This window comes from Ursus maritimus, unplaced genomic scaffold (genome assembly GCF_017311325.1).
Source record: "Ursus maritimus isolate PB19 unplaced genomic scaffold, ASM1731132v1 scaffold_2, whole genome shotgun sequence".
NCBI classification, from domain to species: Eukaryota; Metazoa; Chordata; class Mammalia; order Carnivora; family Ursidae; genus Ursus; species Ursus maritimus.
The window spans coordinates 65,585,665-65,608,188 of NW_024424452.1; the positions used below are offsets into that span (position 1 = coordinate 65,585,665).

At 39.0% G+C, this 22,524-nt stretch overlaps 1 protein-coding gene and 1 long non-coding RNA gene across 8 annotated transcripts in view; both read left to right on the top strand.

Moving 5' to 3' along the window:
- The window catches only part of SDCCAG8 (SHH signaling and ciliogenesis regulator SDCCAG8), a 226,519-nt gene that overhangs the window by 75,891 nt on the left and 128,104 nt on the right, over positions 1-22,524 (top strand). For 6 of the 7 annotated variants that reach the window (XR_005836324.1, XR_005836323.1, XR_005836322.1 and 3 more), the window contains one exon: positions 2,398-2,514. The exons of the other annotated variant lie outside the window; for it this stretch is intronic. Coding sequence is in view for 3 of the 6 variants with exons in the window: in XM_008694795.2 (XP_008693017.2) it covers positions 2,398-2,514 (117 nt within the window). In the remaining 3 variants the exon portion in view is untranslated. The remainder of the gene's footprint in view (positions 1-2,397; positions 2,515-22,524) is intronic. 7 annotated transcript variants of the gene reach the window in all.
- LOC121103984 lies at positions 2,522-9,064 on the top strand. The gene is made up of 2 exons (XR_005836326.1): positions 2,522-5,081; positions 5,178-9,064. It is a non-coding gene; the product is annotated as an uncharacterized LOC121103984 (long non-coding RNA).

The window sequence follows — 22,524 nt, forward strand, 5'->3', positions numbered from 1 at the left end:
ACCTGGTCTCTAAAGTCAAGGTTCCAATACTAGGCATCTTATTTTGTTGGTCCCTAAATTTATACTTTAAAATATCACAGTATCTGTGTTATGGGCCTCACAAATTTGTGAACCAAAAACTAAAATGTTTAATAGTCTTTGCCAGTTACTGTAAGGTACATATTTACAGAACACTAGGAAGTCCGTGTAGATTTCAGCAATAAGTTGCTTTAAAACTAAGAAACTAAATGTAGGCATGCATGATGTAATAAAGTAAATCGATTGGTTTTTTACCAATTTACACAGATTATTTTGTTTGAAATGCATACCTTTTCAACTGAATTTTACTTATCAACATATTTTCCTAAATGTTGACACATTTGTAATGCCATTGTTACTTTATAATTTAGTAATTAAAATTACCTTTAGTACATAGGAGAAACAAAGCCTATCTTTCTTGTTTTTCCCTTGAATTTTTGTAATTCTCCATGTGCTTTCTAAAATTCCAGCTAGCTAATGTAAGAGTTTTAAAATACTATATTTGCCAATATCATCAATGGGTTTGTGTGGAGGTAGGGGTAGAAGTAAGGGAATGGCTATAGAGGGCTGGTAGTGGTTAATCCAGGTTAATGGGGGAAAGCTGGGGGTGAGAGGGTCCGGTTCATTGTAGGGAGAGAACTTTCTGTTGGAACGTGCACAGTAAAGAGGCCTCCTCTATCTTTAGAACCTCCAGAAAGCCTCAGGAATTAGAAGTGTGCCTTGTGGTGGCTCCAACCCTGAGTTAGCATTCTATTTCAATTTAATTTGCCAGCTTGTTTTAGATAAACTTAAGGGTTATGGATAAACTTAGCAGATGCTAAAGTGAACGTAGTAAGGCGAGGGATCTTTAAAAATAAAATTAAGGGATGAAATAATTTTAAATAAAACTTAATGCTTAGACATATAGTAATAAACAATACTTTTGTATTGGTATTGGGTTTGAAACACCATGGCTGGGTAATTATTGTTTTTTGGCATCATCAGTTTGGGTTTTTTCATTTCATTCATGTATTTAAATCAAATAGGTTAGAATAAAAATAATTTCTAAAGCAAATTTGGGCACCTCTAGTTTTTTTCTGTCATTCTTAATTTTAAACTTTATTTAGCTTTAAAATTAATAACTTTTGTAAATTACTACTTTTTTGAAATGAGAGGGATCAGCTCTGACACACTCAAGGCATTTGAATTTCAAATCAAATTTTTTGTAGTTTTATTCTTTTTCCAGCATTTTGAGGGCCACTGGGGAGAAACTTTACTGACTACTCAGTCTTGTCACTATAACCTTTAGACACAGATTTGTTTATTTTTCAAAGTATTTTTTATTTGAACATGGGAGATAGATAAAGGTTTTATAAGATTCTAGTACCTCAATAATGATAAAACTAATTTCTGAAGTTCTAATCATCAGTTTGGAGAAATACCAAAATTGAAGAATTTCAAGCAACTATAACCTTTGGATGATACATGATTTTTAAAAACTTGTATTTGTAAATCAGAGACTGAATTAGCAGACTTGTGTATTAATTAAAGCTCTCTGCAGGTTCTCAGTTACCTCAAAGGTTCCTAATGTCTTTGTTTAGATTTATCTGCTGATTGCATTTTCCGAATATATTTACCTGTCTGTAGAGGCCCTGGATTGAAAAAGAAAATTGTAAAGAGGACAATACACAACACCCTTAAGATGCTGTGTATATTCATTATTTAATGATATGTTAAGATCATTTCACTTAAATGTATAGTTTCCTTTTATGTTGAATGCTATAGTTATACATGGTTCCAGACTTTCACCAGACAGTGTTTATTAACTTAAATACATCGCACTGTGCTTCAGATTGACATTACCTACAAAGATTACAGTAAATAGTGGCTTCTACTGTACAACTAAATACTATATAGGCTCTTAGCAGAAAGAAAAATTCCTTTATAAATTTCCTTAAATAAAAGCCTAACTGATCAAATCTTTAAGGAAAACTTTATTATATAGAATATTTATTTAACCATGACAATTTGAATGAATATTCACATAGCTTAATATTTTAATTAATGATTTTATCTACATAAAATGGAGATGATAATGCATTTTGGATGATAATATGCAATTGAAACTGTTATTTTACACAAAAAACCATGGGCCATATTACTTAAATTTCTTGGTTATACATTTCTTTATCACTATCTGAAATTGTTAAACTCAGTAATACCTGATATTGCCTTCACATCTTAACAGAATACATTGACTATTCTAACAGAAAATGCCGTTCTTAGGAAAGTTCTATTGTATTTTACTTATATGACCTCTAGGGGGCACCAAAAGATCTAATTGCAGGCATTGCCTGGTAGATTCCCGCAGCTGTTGATCTAGTTTTTACAATCTAACAGGTGTGTGGGGAAATGCGCTATCAGTTGAATAAAACCAAAATGGAGAAGGATGAGGCAGAGAAGGAACACAGACAGTACAGAACAAAAACTGAAAGGGATCTTGAAATTAAAGATCAGGTAAGATGACGAGTGTAACTGCAACGATTAAAGACGTAATTAAAGACGTAAGTTATTTATTTCTATTATATTGCTTCTAACTAATGGAACAACCCAGTTTATACTATTAAAAGAATTTCATTTATAGTTGCCTAAAATTATCACCTTTCACATGAAATGGTGAGAATACAACCGCCTGCATATAAAATCCCAATCTGACAGGTCATAAATATACATTTGGATATGTGTATCTATTACTTACAAAAGTAAAAAAAAAAAAATGTTCTAATGCACAGTTTGAACCTAAAATATACGTACATAAAGTTCTTGAAAGATGCCAACTTGAATCCAATTTTAAGTGAAAAAGTTTAAAATTTGTGAGATGAGATGAGTTGATATGTAAATATGTCAATCAAATTGATTGTTGGCAGAGCGAAACCAGTTTTAACTAAGATAACCATGAATACGTTTGCTCAAGAAGCCTTCGATACAAGGAAATTAGAAATGTGAGGGGGAAATTGTGCTTACTTCCATTTCAGTTGAACAGATGTTTTATCTTATATCTTTGTTGACATCGTGTAGATACTCCAGTTTTAACTGACGACATGGATAAAGTTTTGAGAGAGGCAGTTCTAATAGACTCTCTTTGGATTTTCTATTTTTGTGGTACAGTACAGAACATTGAAGGCTTTCATCCTTCATATTCAATGAAAGCTGACTGATAAATCTATTCAATTAAAATGAGTTCTCAGGGTCAGTATTTTGAAAAAATCTCCACAATTTAAAAGTAGGTAAACTTAAAAGTAATTTTTTTTCAAATATATTTCTAGTTCATAGCTTTTTATTGTACTTTTGAGCATCTTTTTCCTTTCAACCCAGTCACCTCTCTATGCTGATAATGTAAAGGCAATTGGGGAAAGTATTAAAAATGAAAGTGATAATGAAATTTAGTACTTGAAAAATTTTTTCAAGTCATATCTTAAATCCCCGGCACTAAATTAACATCTGAACAACCAGAACCAGATTCTGCTTTTGTACCACAATATTCAGAGTGTTATGAGTTTTAATTTTCAGAATTTTCATTATTAATGTGTACGGATAATGAAACTATTTTATGGCATCCAGTTGGGGGCGTGCCTGATAGTGAAATTGAAAATGCTCCGTCTGCGACAGAAGGTCTAGCACTACACACACAACCAGACAGAACTTTTCTTTCTTTCCTGATCTATTATGACTTCTTCTTTTTTTAAAGGGTATCATCCTGGTATGGTCACTAGCATTGTTACCCAACATAACGACTTGGACTAATGGGAAAAAAAGAGAAGAGTGTCTGAGTTACTTAAAATTACAGGATAATGTTCTAGGGAGACAAGACACTGTCGGAATAATAAGCTTACCATACCACTTGTAAATGAATAACGTGTAGAAGTATTTGTAATATCTGTGTGTCAGAGCTCTGGCTCATTGCAATTAACCAGCAATGATGTGGAGGCCAAAGTGGCAGGATTTTAAAAGGAGCCGTTTTCATTTGTAAACATTTCCTGCTTACTAGTCAAACATTAGCAGTCTTCATAATGATTTCTAGTGCTGTTTTTAGATAAAGATGTGCCTTCTGAGGAGGTCAGAGGGGTAGGAATAAAACCTCGGAATGATTACAAGGTGTTTGTGATGGATTGTGCTTGTTATCATTTTCTCTTGGACAAAATGCGAGGAAATCTCATAGGTACTCTTTGTAACCGTTTTGTATTGAACAGACAGTTTCAGAAAAGACAGTGGTGGTGTCTCATTCCATGGGTGATCTGGAGAGGCAAAGCAGCAATGGTTCTTTGGTCTTTCAGCCATGACCCGACCTTCTGTCTGCAAGGCCAAAGAGCCACTCTGCTGGGCCACCATCTGCACTCAAGAGAGAAATTTACATGCAACTTTTAAAAGCTGGGCATGTGGAGCATTTGTCGGAAATACTCATAATAATAGAAAGTGTATTTAACTTTTAAAGTGTCGTACATTGTGCAATTCAGCATAACAAGAAGGCCATCTCCCAGTTTACAGACAAAGCGTTCCTTGTAATCTAGTCATTTGTTCATATTTTTGTTAATCTGGCCTCTGGATACATTTTTAAAGTAGGTGGGAAACTGTGAGATTGGAATGTAGTCAGAACAAGAGCTTTTTTGATGTATACAAAACAGGGCAAATGGTTGACCACCAAAATCATTTTCTTTGTGACCCGAGCCTTGACTCTGGCATAATTAGAAGGAAGGGTTAGGGGAGTGACAATAGAGATCTCTTCCTCCCACTTTCTCCTTTTCTTCTTTATATTGTGTCAGGAACCCATGGGCGGATTATCCTTCCCATCAACTCCTTTGTATCTCTTCAGTGTAGAGCGCTCCTGCCAGCCTGAGAGGACGCTTCTCGCAAAAAAAAAAAAAAAAAAAAAAAAAAAAAAAAAAAAGGACATTTGGTAGAGAGGAGAATGAAAAATCTGCGCCCTAGTTTTTATTTGAATTTTTTTTGTAGGCAACAGGTATACACACACACACACACACAGAGTCCATTATGGACATACAAAAACAATGTTATCCATCACCCAGGTTTATCATTTTGCCAGTCCTGTTCCGTCTCTCTCACATTTTGAGTCCATTATGGGAACTGAAAAACATACAAAAACAATGTTATCCATCACCTAGGTTTATCATTTTGCCAGTCCTGTTCCGTCTCTCTCACATTTTTCTCTCCTCCTTCGTCGTCTTTGTCACGGTCTGTTTCTTCGTCCTCTCTTCCACAACCTCTTCGTCTGTCTCCTTCTTCTGTTGCTCCTTTTGCTGAAGTCTTGGAGGCAGATCTCAGACATGACGTTATTTCACCAACGAGTCCCTCAGCCTGCGTCTATGAAGGGTTTTTTTCTCGTGATCACTAGGTCATCCTCACACCTGACAATACGAACAATAATGCTTTAATATCTTGTAATGCCCAGAGCGTCCTCACACCTCTCTGACCGTCTCTGTGATGTCTGTTTTCACAGCTGGTTTACTCAAACCAGACCCACGGGTGTGTTTTTGTATGTCAGAGTGTTATGGTTTTATCTTCTTTAGTAGAAAATAAGGGGACATGTTAGCAAAATTTCAACTTTCTTTATGTGTTGTTGTCTTACTAAATTTCACACATAAGTTTCGACCGTACTCTATATAAGGTGCGTCAGTGTCGTTCTAAAGAAACAGGAATTCGTCCTGCAGCAGCTGTGTGAGGGAAGTGATCCCCACGCAGCAACCCCAGCCATCATATCCCCTTAGCGTCTGAAACCCACAATTCGTAATTAATTTCAGAGCCTTACATTTAAGGTTGGGGAATGCTGCAGGAAGCCCTGTTATTACCCTGGCAGCGAGGTTAGCTTACAAGGGAGGCGTAAGTGGAGGTTTCCTTGCCACCTTCCATTCTAGTAGATGACTCTCAGAAAGTGATTCCTTAAAGCTGAGATCAGGGCATCGTGTAAAAGGAAAAGGCAGGAAAAAAGTGATGCTAGAAGTGTTACAATATAAAACATTGTCCTTTCTTTTATAGTCTCTCTCTCTCTCTGCTCCTCTCCTTCCCTCTCCCCCCACCCTTGCCCAGTTACGGTGTTCTGTGTTTGCTGTTTGACTTTGGACTGCGCCCCGCACAGGCACACTCACGGTGGAGTGCGGCCATGCAGATCCCTGGATCAGATGAGCAGAAAGTCCGCGTTGGGGTTGCTGAGTGTGCAGTAGTGATGGCAGTTGGAGGCAGGGGTGGTCACCTCCCTGTCCCGGGATGTCAGAAGTGACACACTCAACCTAATCTTCCCCAAGCTCACATCCGGGCTCCCGCCAGAGGCAGAAGGTGACACGACCGCACCCCCCCATCCTTACACTGCTATGACCTGGTTCTGCCCAAGGCAGAGGGCAGGCAGATCCCCAAGTAGGGGCCAGAAGAGGAAGCTGCAGGGGACAGGTGTCTGTGTCCCACCTCGGGGCTGCTGGGAGGCGGTGAAAAGATAAGACCACAGATAAGAGCGGGGGTTCCACCGTCCCATCAGACTTCTCTGACAAAACACAAATGCCAATTATATAATCAATCATTACGAATTTCGAGATGTCGACCACAGAGCATTGAACAGCAAAGCTTGGCACCCGTCTAAACACAGGGTCCTATAGGACCGCACCAGCCACTTGTCCATGATGCTGCCAAGGCCAGGGTGGGGGTAGGCAGGTGGAGGTTTGGTGTGCTGCTGCAGATAGATACACACACGCTTACACAAACAGACATGCACGAGTGTTTAACATGCCCATGTGCCCTGCATCCCTAGGGAGGGCTGCCCAACGCAGCTCGTGGGCCAGTCTGACATACTGCCTGTTTTCACAAATAAAATTGTGTTAGAATGCAGCCATTTCCGTTCATTCACGTGTTATCGATGGCTGCTTTCCTCTGCACAGGCAGAGTCGAGTTGTGGCAGAGACCCCATCCCCAAAGCCTACAAAGACTAAAATATTTACTATCTGAGCCTTTGTAGAAGAAGTTTGCCACCCCCTGCCCTGGGTATGGAAATAGAATTGAATGGCTTAAGTTTCTCGTGCCTTACGAGAAAGTGGAGCTTTGAGTTTGAAGACTCATCAGTCTTTGATACAACGTCATGGTTTTGAAGTATTTTGCAGTATGGCACATGGCCTCATCCCTGGTCTCTGAGGCATCTCGTAGCATTGCCCAGTGAGTGTGTGACTGGTTAGAATGTCATATCTTAGTAGTGGCACATGACTCAATAATGGCTTGGATGAGAGGGGCGCCTACGTGGCTCAGTTGGCTAAGCGTCGGCTCAGGTCATGATCTCAGGGTCTTGGGATCCAGCCCTGCGTCGGGCTGCTTGCTTAGCGGGGAGTCTGCTCTTCCCCCCTGCTCATGCTCCCTCGCTCTCTCTCAAATAAATAAGTCTTTAAAAAAAAAATAATGGCTTAGATGAGAGTGTAAATATAAATATAAAACTTACTTTGCAGTACAGTTTCTTTTAGGTTGGCAAAATTTTTTTTTCAAGAGACAGACTTTTTTTTTTTTTTTAAACCAGCATTGCATGTGTTATAACTTTGGAGTTGTGGCTACAATTGAGCAGGAAGCATTGAGGTTCAAAATTCCTTGAGCAAAGCAAATATTTTAGGGTAGGGCACATAAAAAAAAAAAAAAGTAAATCAGAAGATTTTGGCTAGAAAAATTAGGGCAGGAAAGAATTGGAGCTCCTGTCTCCAGCAGTGGGTTTCAGCACTTTGGTACTGACATTACATGTGGACTGTATCAACACAGGAATTATTTCTGAAGCTCAATTGAATTAATGAGATTGTTGGAAGAAGTGTATCTGTTTTGTATGGGTTTGTGTAAAGACAAGAAGAAGCCTTGCAAATCCTAAAAGGAGTGCCTGCTTAAGGCCAGAGAAACAAAAGCAATAAAGAAAAGTTGAAGAGTTGTACCTTTTTACTTTGAGAAGTCTAACATATTGCTTCAAGGACCTGACAGATTCTTTCAAGGAGAAAGTTAAACACCTGCCCTTGACCCTCAGTGTGGAAGGGATAAGAACAAAGCAATTTCATCACAGCCACTGGAAATCACAATAGCCTGAAAGAAGAACTTTCTGACAGCGAGAAGATTGGAGGAGATCGCAGCAACAGGCCCTGGAACTTTCTTCCCTGAAATTGCTAGTTTCAAACAAAAACGGCAGGATGCCAAAGGCCCGGCTCACGGACCTCCGAGGTCCACCCTCTCCTCCTGGACCGTGGAAGCATCCTCAGAATATTGCACTCTGTCTCTTAAAGTGGCTAGTAGTGGCATTCGTCTTTTCTACTTGTAATTTAGCACCTACGCATTAAAACAAAATCCGCCTCAGCTCTGTTCTCTGCTTTTTGTCTGTAATGCCATGTACTCTCGTCAGAAGGCTTTGGGGGAATATATTGAGATAATGGGTCGCTTCTGGAGAGCCAGACTTGAGAGACTTTTCAACCACCACCTGCAGTCTCACTTCTGCCTCTAAAAACTGACTGGGAGAGGGGCCACTTGGGCATGCCGTTAGCACATGTAATCACTCGGTCCTGGTGATGACAGAGTTGCTCTCCACTGTTCTTCACACCCTCTTCCACTGCTGGAGGCGAAGCACATCCCGCTCCCTGCTCCGCGCTCAGGATGCAGCCGTGCGTGCGAGGGGGCCTGGCCTACGCAGGCCAGTGGAGGAGGCGCCGTGGGGGTGAGAGCTGGAAGACCCAGGTCCTGCCCTGAGGGAGTTTATATTCTAGCTGAGGAGACAGGGTACACATTTGAACATGCCTACAAAATACTTGCAAAGCAGCATATCGACAAGTGCAAATTAATGTAGTGTGAAGTTCATGCTGGCTCCAGCCCATGAGAGTCAGAATCTGGTTCCATGTGTGTGATGCATTAAAGCTTTTTTTTTTTTTTATAGCATCTTCCCTAAGTACACCCTAAAGCATTGTTCAGATAAATTTGTGTTCTTATCACAGCCTAACCAAGAATTCTGAGCAAATTCTTCAGCCTGGCGTGTGTCTAATAAATCAGCCTCTTTTGTTCTTGCGTTGCACGGTGCTTGAATGGGACAAATGGGATTATGTAAATAAAAATATCTTCGTTTAATAAAAGATTATTGAACTTCTCATTTCTCTCAAACATCAGGCAAAGTTAATTTCTTCATTTTAAACCATAATTTTGTCAGGAAAGTCACAAAATTAGCGGTGAAAAAGTATGTTTCTTTTTTTTTTTTCTTTCTTTCTTTCTTCCTTTTTTTCTTTTTTTTTAAGAAGGAGCAGTTCCAAATCGACCCAGTGAATAATACCAAGTTGGAGATCATTGGGGCATTTAGCACTTGGTAACTTAGTTAATGATTTGGGCAGAGGTTTTAGGTAGCAGTACATGTGTCATTAGCAATGAAAAAGTATGTTTCTTTTTTTTTTCTTTCTTTCTTTCTTCCTTTTTTTTCTTTTTTTTTAAGAAGGAGCAGTTCCAAATCGACCCAGTGAATAATACCAAGTTGGAGATCATTGGGGCATTTAGCACTTGGTAACTTAGTTAATGATTTGGGCAGAGGTTTTAGGTAGCAGTACATGTGTCATCATTCGTGAAAACACAGCAGAAATTCAGACATTCCAAAAAGAGTCATTTGATTCTCCAGGAAAGGTGGTGATGCTGTTCACCATAATGATGTATTTTTAAAAAATCAAATGTGTAAGCAGCAACAAATATCTGAAGATAGCAATTTAGGGCAATTTAAGAGGGGGGCACAAGTAGGACATCAAGCAAGCCCATTTAGAACGCATATGCCTTATGGGGTAAACATTTAGAAAGAGATGTTTGTCTTTGGGTTAGGAATATAAAACTGTCAACTAAACTCAAGGAATTTTTGCTGTATTTTCAGTTTCACTGGATGATCCATATTTTGGTCCTTAAAAAAACTTTTTGCATGCTTCCTTTGACGTTAAACGTTGGGCTCCCAGACCTACCTGCCTCCCTTGCAGAGCGTCTTCCTGGGCACCAACTCGGCCGCTATGGCAGCTACAGGTGGCCCGCGGCTCCTCGTGCGTCCCCGCGGGCCGGCACGCTGGAAAGCACTAGACAGAGGACAGCTCCATGCGCTTTTTTTTTTTTTACAGTCCAGAAATATTAGTACTGATATCCAGTATAAATATTACTAATTACTACAGATGTATACATTTTAAAACAATATTTATCCTATGAACATAAGCATGTGCACAGAAGCCAATAATTCCATCACCCAATAGAGCAAATTGTTTTCATTTTTCTGTTTTACCTTCTACTTTTTGTCCATATGCATGTATGATATTTGCAAGTAGTAAACATAGCCTAGGTATAATTTTGGTTTTTGCTTATTTCACGTAATGAAATCTCCAGTATTTTTATGTGTTGCTGCCTACTCTTCATAGTGATCACTTTAATAGGGCCATTTACATGTACTTTTAAAGGAAAGAACAGCAAGTCAGGTTTGGAATAGAACAGACACTGTTACATTGTCAGAATTTTTTGTCCTAAGCTTCATTTGTTGCTTTTAATTCAGCAATCATCTATCTCATGCACCATGTTGGCTGAGAATGGGTTTCTGTTTTCTGTTCTTAAAGAAGGGAAGGTGTAAGACAGGTATGCAAATAAATAAATGTCCCAGAGATCCTAGTAACTATAATTAGCAAACTCTACAAGGGCTTGGGGATTTAGAAGAGGGAGAGCTGGCATCCTTGAAGGATGGGTAGGATGTTGCCCAGCATGGATGAGAGGAAGGCATTCTGGTTGGGAGGTCCAATATGGCAGCTTGAGCAAAGGAATGGGAACAGGGCAGGGGTAGGGGTCGGGTTGCAATGTGGGAATGGAGAATGTATTCAAGGAAACACATGTGTCTTTTGATTCCATGGCACGCTAGTATAACTGACCTCAGTATCTCAGTGCCATGGCTCCATTGTAAAAGATTGCCCGTAGAAAATGGGCTTCTTTCTCTAAGGTTCAGAATCCCCATGCAATTGCCTATTATATAACATACTGCGTGCCCTGCAGTCGGGCACTGAAATCGTACTGTATTTGGGGAATGTTTGCATAAGTTTTTCATTTCCTTTGTAGTATTTTCTATGTAATGGAATAATTTTAAGATGTTCAAATTTCAGATAACATACAATAAAATGTCATTTTGTAAATAATGTTAGACTCAGGTAGGATTAGTTTTTAGAAATAAAGAATGCACAGTTACCTTAATAATTTGTGGAAGAGTTCTACATGACTAATGATAGACGGTAAAATACAGGGTGCAGGGTCTTACTTTACCTATGCACTGCGAGTCCAAACACTTGACTTCTTGATTTGGCTTTTTGCCTAACTTCCTGAGCAAAACCTCTCAGAGCCTCACCTTCTTTCCCACGGATGTGAAAAGCTTGGAGAAGTGATAGCTAAAATTTTCTTTAGGTCGAAATTCCTATGTTTCCAGAAACATAGGAAATACTTCTCTGCCCCTCTTAATTATGAATTAAGTATTAATAAAATCGATATGAATTGCATGGAGTCTCAAGTGTCATTTCAAATTTTCCAGTTATTCACCTGACTTGATAAAGATGAAATTTTACTGTCAGCAATTTTAGATCATATTCTTTTCATTATGATTAATAACAGAACAATAAAATGTCTAGCCTTTAAAATAGTTGAATTTAATTACAAGATAGACTCTGATTTGCAATAAGGATTAAAGCCCTACTCTGAATTAAGAATGAAGGTCTATTGGAAGCGTTTCAGGCAACAGCAAACCGCCGTAAGGAAGTATTTTAGAGGAGTAGCCAGCTTTCCCCAAACGCGTGGAATTAAATATCCCCAGCCCGAGTGTCCGTGCGAACCCAGGACCCTCAGGATGTCAGGGGTGTTCTAAAACCTATATGTGGATATTTATCTTTGTGTGTATCTTACTACCATGTTACAAGAAGTATGACTAGCTGATGAGTTTTCTCAAGCAGAGCCTGAAGTCTTAAGTCTCTAAATGCTAAATTTAGGATACCTTTGACTTACCTCATCAGCCAGAAGAGAAGAGGACCCTAGAGTTGTCTCAGTCATAAAAACAAGAAGAGAAAAGAGGAGTGGAGGGTAAGGGGGGAAAAGTGGAGGAGAAAATGAGGAAGATTTTAGGAAGCATTCTAAAGACATTTGCACAGAGAACAACTGGGCTTCTGTGTCTACATACTCTGCGTCCCGTTAGACTCTAACTCAGAGAAGGCAAAGGTCACCCCAGATCCATCATTATGTCCCATCAGTATTTTCAGGAGGGATCCATGATAATAAGATTTTTTTTTTAATTGTAATTGCTATTATAACCTCCTTCTCCCCACATCTCCTGCCCAAACCATTACTGGTCGTTGAGAGTACTTTGATATAGCTTGGCATTTTTCAGAAGATGCTTTCTAATCACATAGCAGTACAATTCATGGACGTGGTTGTTTTTTTCAGCCTCTCCCCTTTCATTGGCCACACGTGAAAAATCAAAGGGAGGGCCTCAGGTCATAAGGAGCAGTGGTCTGGTGGGCACGGAGAACCAGAAAGTTTGTAATGACTTGGTCTGTCCCCTCCATGTTGTAGATGATTAGAGAGAGGTGAGGAGGAGAAGATGCAGGTGAGGAGAGAATGATCACCTCATTTTTAGGCACTAATTTGCTTAATTAATCATTATTGGTAAACTATTATAGGTCACTCACAAATAGGTACTGGGGTTGCAATGAGATATGCTTAAAATAAAATATGAGTGTTGCTCGTACAACGCCTATAGTCTGGCGAGGAGGCAAATGTGACGAGGGCTCAGCACAAGGGGTGGCTTAGGTGGTGGCACAGAGTTCAAAAGATCCAACTCAGCAGCCAATTTTCCACAACGATAATAAGAAAATTCAATGGGTTGGGGCACCTGGGTGGTGCAGTCGTTAAGCGTCTGCCTTCGGCTCAGGGCGTGATCCCAGCGTTCTGGGATCGAGCCCCACATCAGGCTCCTCCGCCATGAGCCTGCTTCTTCCTCTCCCACTCCCCCTGCTTGTGTTCCCTCTCTTGCTGGCTGTCTCTCTCTCTGTCAACTAAATAAAAAAAATCTTTAAAAAAAACAAAATTCAATGGGGAAAGAATAGTTTTTCCACAAATGGTGCTAGTCACGCTGCCTATCCATGCGTGAAAAAATGAACTTGGGCCGCTACCTTGCACTGTATTCAAAAACTAACTCAAAGTGAGGACCGAAATGTAAAAGCTAAATTTTTAAAACCCTTGGGGGAGAACAGAGGTATAAATCACCCTGAGCTTGGTCTAGATAGTGGTTTCTTAGATATGATAGCAAAAGCACAAGCAACAGAAGAAAAAAAATAGAGAAATTGGGCATCATCAATATTGGAAACTTTTGTGCTTCAAGGACCATAGGACACCATCAAGAAAGTGGAAAGACAACCCCCACCATGAGAGACCATGTTTACAAATCACATAGCGGAGAAGAGATTTATAACTGGGACTTATAAACCGTGCTTACAATTTAATAAAAAAGAACCCAATTTAAAAACAGGCAAAGAATCTTTTTTTAAAAAGATTTTATTTATTTGAGAGTGAGAGAGAAAGAGCACAAGTGAGAGTGAGGGGCAGAGGGGGAGGGAGCAGCAGACTCCCCGCTGAGCAGAGAGCCCAACGTGGGGCTTGATCCCAGGACCCTGAGATCATGACCTGAGCCAAAGGCAGACGCTTAACCAGCTGAGCCACCCAGGCGCCCCCAGGCAAAGAATCTTAATAGACGTTTCCCCAAAGAAGATATACAGATGGCAGAAAAAGCGTGTGAAAAGTTGCTCGTCATCGTTGTCTATCGGAGAAATGCAAATCCAAATCGAAATGGGCTACTACTTCACACCTACCAGAATGGATAAAATCCAAAATGGATAAAAACAAGTGTTAGCAAGGATGTGGGGCAGTTGGAGCCTCATGCATTGCTAGTAGGATTGTATAGTAGTGCTCCTGCTTTGGGAAAAAGTCTGGCATTTTCTCCAAAGGTTCAACATCGAGTTGCAGTATAACCCAGTAATTCCACTACTATGTATGTACCCAAGAGAAATGAAACATGTCCCCACAAAACTATGTTCATGAATGTTCATAGCAGCATAGGTCATAATAGCCCCAAACTGGCAATAACTTAAACGGACATCAACTAATAAATGAATGAATAAAATGTGATTGTATCTCTATATGATGACAATAAAAACAAAAGACATACTGGTACATTCCATAAAATGGTTCAACCATGAAAAGAGTACGCTGAGTAAAAGAAGCCTATCACGAAAGACAACATATTGTATGATTCCGTTTGTGGGAAGTGTCCAGAACAGGCAAATCAGAAAGATCAGTGGCTGCTTGGGGCTGAGGAGGTTAGGAGCCCATGGGGAGTACCACTAATGGGCATGGGGTTTCTTTGGGGGTAATAAAGTGTTCTAAAATTGACTGATGTCATCGTTGCACAACTGTGTGAATAAACTAAAACACACTCAGTTGTACACTTTAACAAGAGAATTGTATGTGAGTTATGTCAATAAAGCTCTTGCTTAAAAAAATCCTATCATAAAAGTCATATTTCAGCCTAGTCTGGAGCACAGCAGAGAGATAGGAAGGGAAGGTCATTCAGGCAAAAGGGACAGAATATGCAGAGGCTGTCTTCCATATATACCTGGGGGACAAACGGAGGCTCGAGAGACGAGGGTGGAAGACTGAACCCCAGAAAACTGAAATCACTTGCCAGAAATAGCGGAAAACCCCTTGAAGTCAGTCTATACCTTATTCATCCTTGTGTCCCCGGTACCCAGCACAGAGAAGGCTTACCACAAGTTTTATCTGTCAGTTGAATGAACGAGTAAATGAATAGGTGAGCTGAAGAATGAGCTTTCAATAGTGAGTAGTAATGCCTCACCTAGATGACACATCCTCCAACTCCTAGTTCATCTTTGTTGTGCTACGGCAGGCAAAATGTTAGTCAGAATCAAGATGCAAGTAACTTCTTTTGGGGCGCCTGGGTGGCTCAGTTGGTTAAGGGTCCGACTCTTGATTTCAGCTCAGGTCATGATCTCTGGGTCATGAGATCGAGCCCTGTGTCGGGCTCTGCACTGGGCGTGGAGCCTGCTTAAGTTTCTCCCTCTCCCTCTGCCCCTCCCCCTGCTCACACTCTCTCTCTAAAAAAGAAAAAGAAAAGAAAAAAGAAACTTCTTTTATAGTACTGTTTCTTTTTTTAGCAGTTAATTAGCTTAAAATGTTCGATCAGTCTTTTTGTATTTTACCACTCTAATAAGTGTGAAATGGTATCCCATTGTGGTTTTAATTTGCATTTCCATAATGATTAATGATATTAAACCTCTTTCTGGGTGCTTACTTGCTGTCCATATACTTTCATCAGTTATATCCACTCCCACACTGTAGTTCAAGATACTATCATCTTCACTGGTGTTACTGCAAGGATGTCCTAACTGATTTCTCTTCCCCCTGTGTCTCCCCATTTTAGTCCCTTTGCAGCCAGAGGGACCCCATTAAAACCTGTGTCAGACCTTGTCGCTGTTCTGGTTACAACTATCTAGTGGTTCCCTGTCTCAGTCCTGGGAAAAGGCAAAGTCCCTCCAGAAATGTGCTACACAGTTTGACCCTCCCGTTCCTGTCTTCCTCTCCTAATTTCCTCCCCCATCACTCTGCTCCAGCTACATGGGCTTCCTTGGTGTTCCTCAAACACATCAGATACACCCCCACTTGAGGGCCTTGGTACTTGCTGTTCCCTCTGTGTGAACACTGTTCCCCATGATAGCCATGTGGGTCACCAGCCTTCAGGTCTTTGCTCTGATATCTCCAGGGCTTCAGAGTCTCACAGGCAGTTAGGGTCCCAGTAACTGGAGGGATGGGTGGGTAGAGAGGTCACCAAGAGGCTAGGCCCTGAAAGTAGATGTCTGAAATCTGATTCTCACTTCACTACCTACTACCTGGTGAGCTTGGGCAAATTACTTCAGACGTCCAAGCCTCAGTTTTCTTATCTATAAAATGAGGATAGATAAAATTACCACTTTAAAAAAATTTTTTTAAATATTTATTTGTTTTAGAGCGAGAGAGCACATATGAGCAGGAGGAGGGGCAGAGAGAGAGGAGGGGAGTGAGAGAGAATCTCAAGCAGACTCCCTGCTGAGTGCGGAGCCCAACATGGGGCTCCATCCCACGATCCCGAGATTGTGACCTGAGCCGACATCAGGAGTCTGTCACTCAACCAACTGAGCCACCCAGGTGCCCCTAAAATGACCACTTTACAGGGTTTTGTAAAATTTGAGATAATCCGTGTTAACCCTGTGGTACAGTACATGACATATCGTAACTGCTCTATTAATGTTAGTCACGGTTATTTTTACTAATGTCTTGATGACTGTTTTTCACATGCTCCCCCCTCATCTCTCCCTCCTGTGTTTTATTTTATCTAGTTGCTTTCCAGAGTCATGATAACTGAATATGATGGTATGACCTGGCCAGTCATCTGAGCTTATAGTCATCTAGCTTCAGCGCTAGATTACTTTGCGGTATCATTTTGTGTTACGTGTTTATCAAATGGGTCTGTGAACTCTTACCGAGCTTCCGTTCAGTTAAAACCCCAAATGGCATAGGTCTGCTGCCCTACATTGGACCGTAAATATTGGTATTTGCAGTTGTCTTTCTGAAAGTTGATTATTTTGTTTGGACCTATTGTGTCAGCTGGTCTGAACCTCTTTGGATTCTGTTTTGACATCTCATCATAATAAATTAGCCATCTCAGATCTGAGTCACAGGCAGATCTGATCAGCACATCACTGGTGTTTTTAGTGAAGTCAGTGGTTTAAACAGTTTAGCACACATAGCAGAGCAGAACCCAGTGGCCTGTGGCTAGAGACCCCCCCACCCCCCGCCCCATAGCTGGATATTTTCATTCTGTCTTCTATATGTTTGCTTAAACTCATGGTTTATTTTCTTGTTTGAGAACCAGACCATCTTCCTTCTTCAAAATACTTTTAGTCAAATCAAAGCACATTGACTTTTGTGCCTACTCTGTGCAAGTAGCGTGTGCGGGCACCATTGAGCCATATGACAGATTAGATTGAGGCAAATACTGAAGAAATTAGGCATAGATCGCTAAGAAAGCAAAGCGCCTTTGTAAATGGGGATCAGATTTATAGTTGGCAGGACTTAAACCTGCGTTGAGAAACTCCCAGTGGAAGGGGGATGGGCCTGCCTGAAATCCAATTTCTTCATCTAAATAATCCAGATAAATAGAGTAAATTAGAAATTTGAGGAATTCGGGCACCTGGGTGGCTCAGTTGTTAAGCGTCTGCCTTCAGCTCAGGGTGTGATCCCCGCATTCTGGGATCGAGCCCCACATCAGGCTCCTCCGCTGGGAGCCTGCTTCTTCCTCTCCCACTCCCCCTGCTGTGTTCCCTCTCTCGCTGGCTGTATCTCTCTGTTGAATAAATAAATAAAATCTTTAAAAAAAAAAAAAAAGAAATTTGAGGAATTCGACTCTGTAAAATCATTTTTTCAGATTTCTTCTCTTCAGTCTCTTGACCTACTGTCCTTTTAAAAGCGTGTTTGTATACATGTGTCAAATCATTATGCTGTATAGTTGACCCTGAAACAGCATGGGTTTGAACTGCTACGGCCCACTTATGCATGGATTTTTTTGATGTAGTACAGTCCTAAAAATATATTTTATCTTCCTAATGATTTTCTTAATAACATTTTTTTCTCCAGCTTGCTTTATTGTAAGAACAGTATATAATACATAGAACATACAAAATATGTGCTAACCAACTGTTTATATTATTGGTAAGACTTCTGGTCAGCAGTGAGCCTTTCATAGTGAGGTTTTGGGAGAATCAAAAGTTATGTGTAGATTTTCAACTTTTTCGGGGGCCAGCACCCCTAACTCCTACGTTGTTCAAGGTCAACAGTAATACCATGTCATATGTCAGTTTTATCTCAATAAAAAAGTGTCCCATCCTAATCATTACCCTCTATTTATCTGTTCTATGCCTAGTTCATTTCTCTGTATGAAAATGAGTGAAGGCAAGAGTTATGTTACTTTTCTAATCGTCACAGCATGTAAATTCAGTACCTTATATGCAAATGTCTTCTAAACTATGAAAAGCTGTATATATACAGAGAGCCGCGGTGACTGAATTGAATAGATGAATTTACTCCTGTGTATGTGGACGCTGTTAATAAAAAGGGTCAGACTCAAACTATTTATCAGCTAAAGCATCTACTTTACATTGGAAGCTTCTTGCCAAAGTAGTTAGAAAATATAGGTTATTTTTGAGTTAAAGTGAAGTACAATAAATTCTTAAGTTCCCCAAATAGAATTTTACAGAAATATTTCTATAACTCACAGCTAAAGTGAATTTTCTAAAAACTCCCCATAAGGTGAGATCACGTATGCCATGTCTCAGTACAGAAGGATTTTTTTTTCAATCAGTTATGTCTCTAAAAATAAACCCAGTTTTGTTGTTAAAATTTGCTGTTTCCTCTTCACATAAGAACGTCTCCTTAATTTCGGTGAAAACCGTCCAACAAGATAAGGTTAAATTGTCCAGTTGTCCAGTGGAGGAGAATCCATTTTGTGTCCCGAGCAGAGTAGCAGCTAAGAGGTGAGTCGAAGACAGACATGCTGTCTCAGTGGTCAGAGCATTTTGAACCTAAGTACGTGTTCGGGGAAGAGCTTTGGATGCTGTGGGTGTGTTTTCAGTAAAACTCGACCTGTCTTACTCTCGTTAGAGTTTTATAGCCGGAGCATTGATGTGGATGTTCTCTGCCATCAGGCACACCAAGGAGTAGCAGAAAGTGGGGAAGCGGCAACAGGGGGTGACCTCTTGGAGGTCCAGTATATTTGTATGGGGCAGAAGAGGCACTGTATTCCCTCAGCTGTACCGTTAAGTGGTCTAGACTCCTTACGTGGGTTTTTTTCTTCTCAGTCATTTCAAACTAATGTGAAAAATTAAAATATGATTTTCTATAAAATAAAATCATTCAGTTTCAAGTGAAAGCCTGGGAGATCTTGAATAGGGCTAAATTTTTGAGCTTTTCTTGGTTCGAGAGAAAAGAAATATGTTCTTTTGCCCTAGCACCATATTAAACAATAATACTGATAAAAATAAAATCCAACAAAATACAGTTTTTAATTAAGAAATGATATATATGGTCTCATGAAACTAGTTTTATGAAGGGGGATCTGAGACTTAAATTTGTTCTGATTGTCAGAGATTGACAGAATTTAGCTAATAGGAGAATACACAGAGCACAGAGAAAAACTTCTTGTTGAATAACAGTTGTCAGAAAAGAAACAGATGATGTGTTTTCTTTATTGCATTTAAAAAATTAATTATTGCCAATAGAAGCTTGTTGATGCTCGTTAACTGAGTTAACATTGTGGTTTGGCCTGATTCCACATTTGAATGGAAATGGGGTTCGGCGGGGCGTCCAAAGACTGGGTTGTAGTCCAGCTGAGTGAGCTTCAGTGCGGTGTTTGATTTGATCCCACTGGACCCCAGTGTTCCCATTTGTAAAGGGACAGGGTAGATAAAGATGATAACTGGGCATCTTCTATCTCTCACTGTTTCTTTATTTTTAAGGCCTGTATTTTTATTAAACTCTTGATGTGAACAGGGGAGTTAACACCCAAATGTTTTAAGATTCTCCCAAATGTTTTAGGGTCCTTTTGGTAAGAGCACATTTTAGAAGAAGTATGATCAGTGCGATATTTAAGGAAGAGGAATTTTATTTGATAAATTAAAGAATGCACATCGAGGTCCTGAAAGTCAGGTGCAGAATAACCCTAAAGCTTTCTTGTGTTTTCCCTTTAGGAATCAGAGTATTTCACTGATGCCTCTCTGACAACTCCTGAAAAAGTAACATTGAGTATAAGAGTTTTAATTTGTTCTTGTTGAACAATAATAAAAATGTGTGCCTTATCTAAGAGACACAATAGTTTTGCTGCAATTGCCTGCTTTGCTACTAAGAATAAATGGGCCGGTTTATTTTTACACAATTTTTAATAGCTGACACAATAACTGAAAAACCATGCTTACTATTGGAATAGCAGCAGATTTATTAACTCGTTTTCTTTGGGAATTATAATTTGGTAGTTGTCTGTACTTTTATGTCTACTCAAAAAAATTTTTGGCTTTGAAAAGCATACTTGAATGTTAGTATTCCTGTAATTATAGTTGAAAAAATTACATTTGAAGCATAAATAGAAAATACAGAAAATTGTTGGAATTCTGTATTGCTTTATGCCAATAGAAGCCAATACAATAGAAGCCTTTATGCTGCAATTCATGTAAGGTTATTGTGCCAATTATGAAAAAATTTTCAGAAATTAACTATTTAACTTAGGAGGTTAAATTATATCCTTGATGTCTTTTAAGTATTTTTAATCTCCTAATGGGAACCTGAAGGCATTGTAAATACATTTAATAATAAAAAGATATTTTCTAAACCATACATACATAATAAACTTCACACATTCACATTTAGTTATAATTTTTCCTATAGCAAAATCAGATAAAACTTTTAGAATAGCAATATTTTCAGTTCATTTCAATTTATTTATCTTTATAGATAGTGAAATCATCTTTATCTTACTTGAAAATGCCTTTCATTCTCTTGTTTATTAAAATTGTTTTAGTGTGGTTTTATATTTAGTCTTATTTTTTATTTGTGTTTAGTTCCTTTTCCACCCATGGAGAATGCTGCATTAGCAACCACACTGTGATTAGTAGTGGGCAATATGACCAAAGTTATTTTAATCTTAAATTTCAGTATATTTTCAGTTGAATTATTTTATCAGAAAATATTAATAGCCTTAGTATTCAGAGATACACAGAACAAGATACCCCAAAATATAGTAATGTAATGTGAAAATTATGGTTAGATTTCATTTAACATGAATCCTGGAGCCTTAATATTAATACTTATAAGATTTTCTGCTGCAAATTTTTACAAGAACTAGACAAGAGTATCACAATAATTTCTGTTATTTCCAGATGCTTGTAAATTTGAGGAGGTAATGATATGAAAAATTAGACGTATCCTTGGACTTGCTTTTTTAAATCAAAATGATAGGAAATCAGTTTAGATTTTAATAGTTACAAAGGACAAGAAAGAGTGAGATGAAGAGTGGCCAGATTGGATGTATACGTGTATGTAATTATCTGGCCATCTGGGAGATACACATACGCATGTAAAATATATAATATACATACTATACAGTGTCCAGCACATAGTAGGCACTCAAAAATACTTATTGTATTGAATCGAGGGCTTGGGAAGAAATTATTTACAAGAATTAACAAACAGTTTGTTTTCCTAAATTGGAGTTATTTTATTTTTGCTTTGGGTGATTCTCTCAATTGGTGATAACATAGTTTTCAAACGGTGATAAAAGTCAACAGCTGTAATGAATATTTGAGTTTAGAGTAGTTATTTATGGATGTTTTCTTGAGTAATTCTTTCATCTCCCAGCATTTGTACTTGTTAGATTGTTCCTCTTTCGTAAGAGAGAAAAACATATGAAATAATTTTTGGCCTTAGAAAAGACCGGTCTTTTTATACGAGGATGTCCCATTAGAAAAGGGATCTTCCTGTTTTTATTACAGCTCATTGTGAGAGAAACAACTCCAGGTTTATTTCTTTTTTGGATATATTGACTGTAGCAAGGAAAATACTTTTAAAGTGCCTTAAAGAGGGGCGCCTGGGTGGCTCAGTCTGTTAAGCGTCTGCCTTCCGCTCAGGTCACGATCCCAGGGTCCTGGGAAAGAGCGCTGTATGGGGCTCCTTGCTCAGTGGGGAGCCTGCTTCTCCTGCTCCCTGCCAGTCCTCCTGCTCCTGCTCTTTCTCTCTCTGACAAATAAAGTCTTAAAAAAATATATATATAGTGACTTAAAGAGAATTGGTTTACAGTTAGTCTAACATTTTTTAATATGAATCACATAGAGAGTTACTATGAAAAAGAATTGCATTAATTTGTTAGGGAGTACAGGCCTAAGACTCCTTTGTGTTGGACTCGTACCTCGGAAACTGGGGTTGTCTTCACCTGCCATCCTCTCCTGCCTGTTGGCCAAAGGCCCATGGCCCCATTTCAGGGAATAATGGAAGGAGCCACAGTTTCTTCTTGGCCATTGTTTTTGTTTTTGTTTTGTTTTTTTTTTACTAATGTCCCCTGTTATTTTATTAAATTAACAGTTGAAGTTAACTTGAATATATTACATATATTTAAAACATGCATACACATATAATAGATTATAATGTATAATACATACATATTTTAAATATGTGTATATATTTAAATGTGTGTAAATAATACATGTAATACAGACATGTTCTTCCCCATGTTATTGAGATACAATTAATATTTAACATTATATTAGTTTTAGGTGTACAATATGATGATTTGATATATGTATATATTGTGAAATGATGACCACAGTAAGTTTAGTT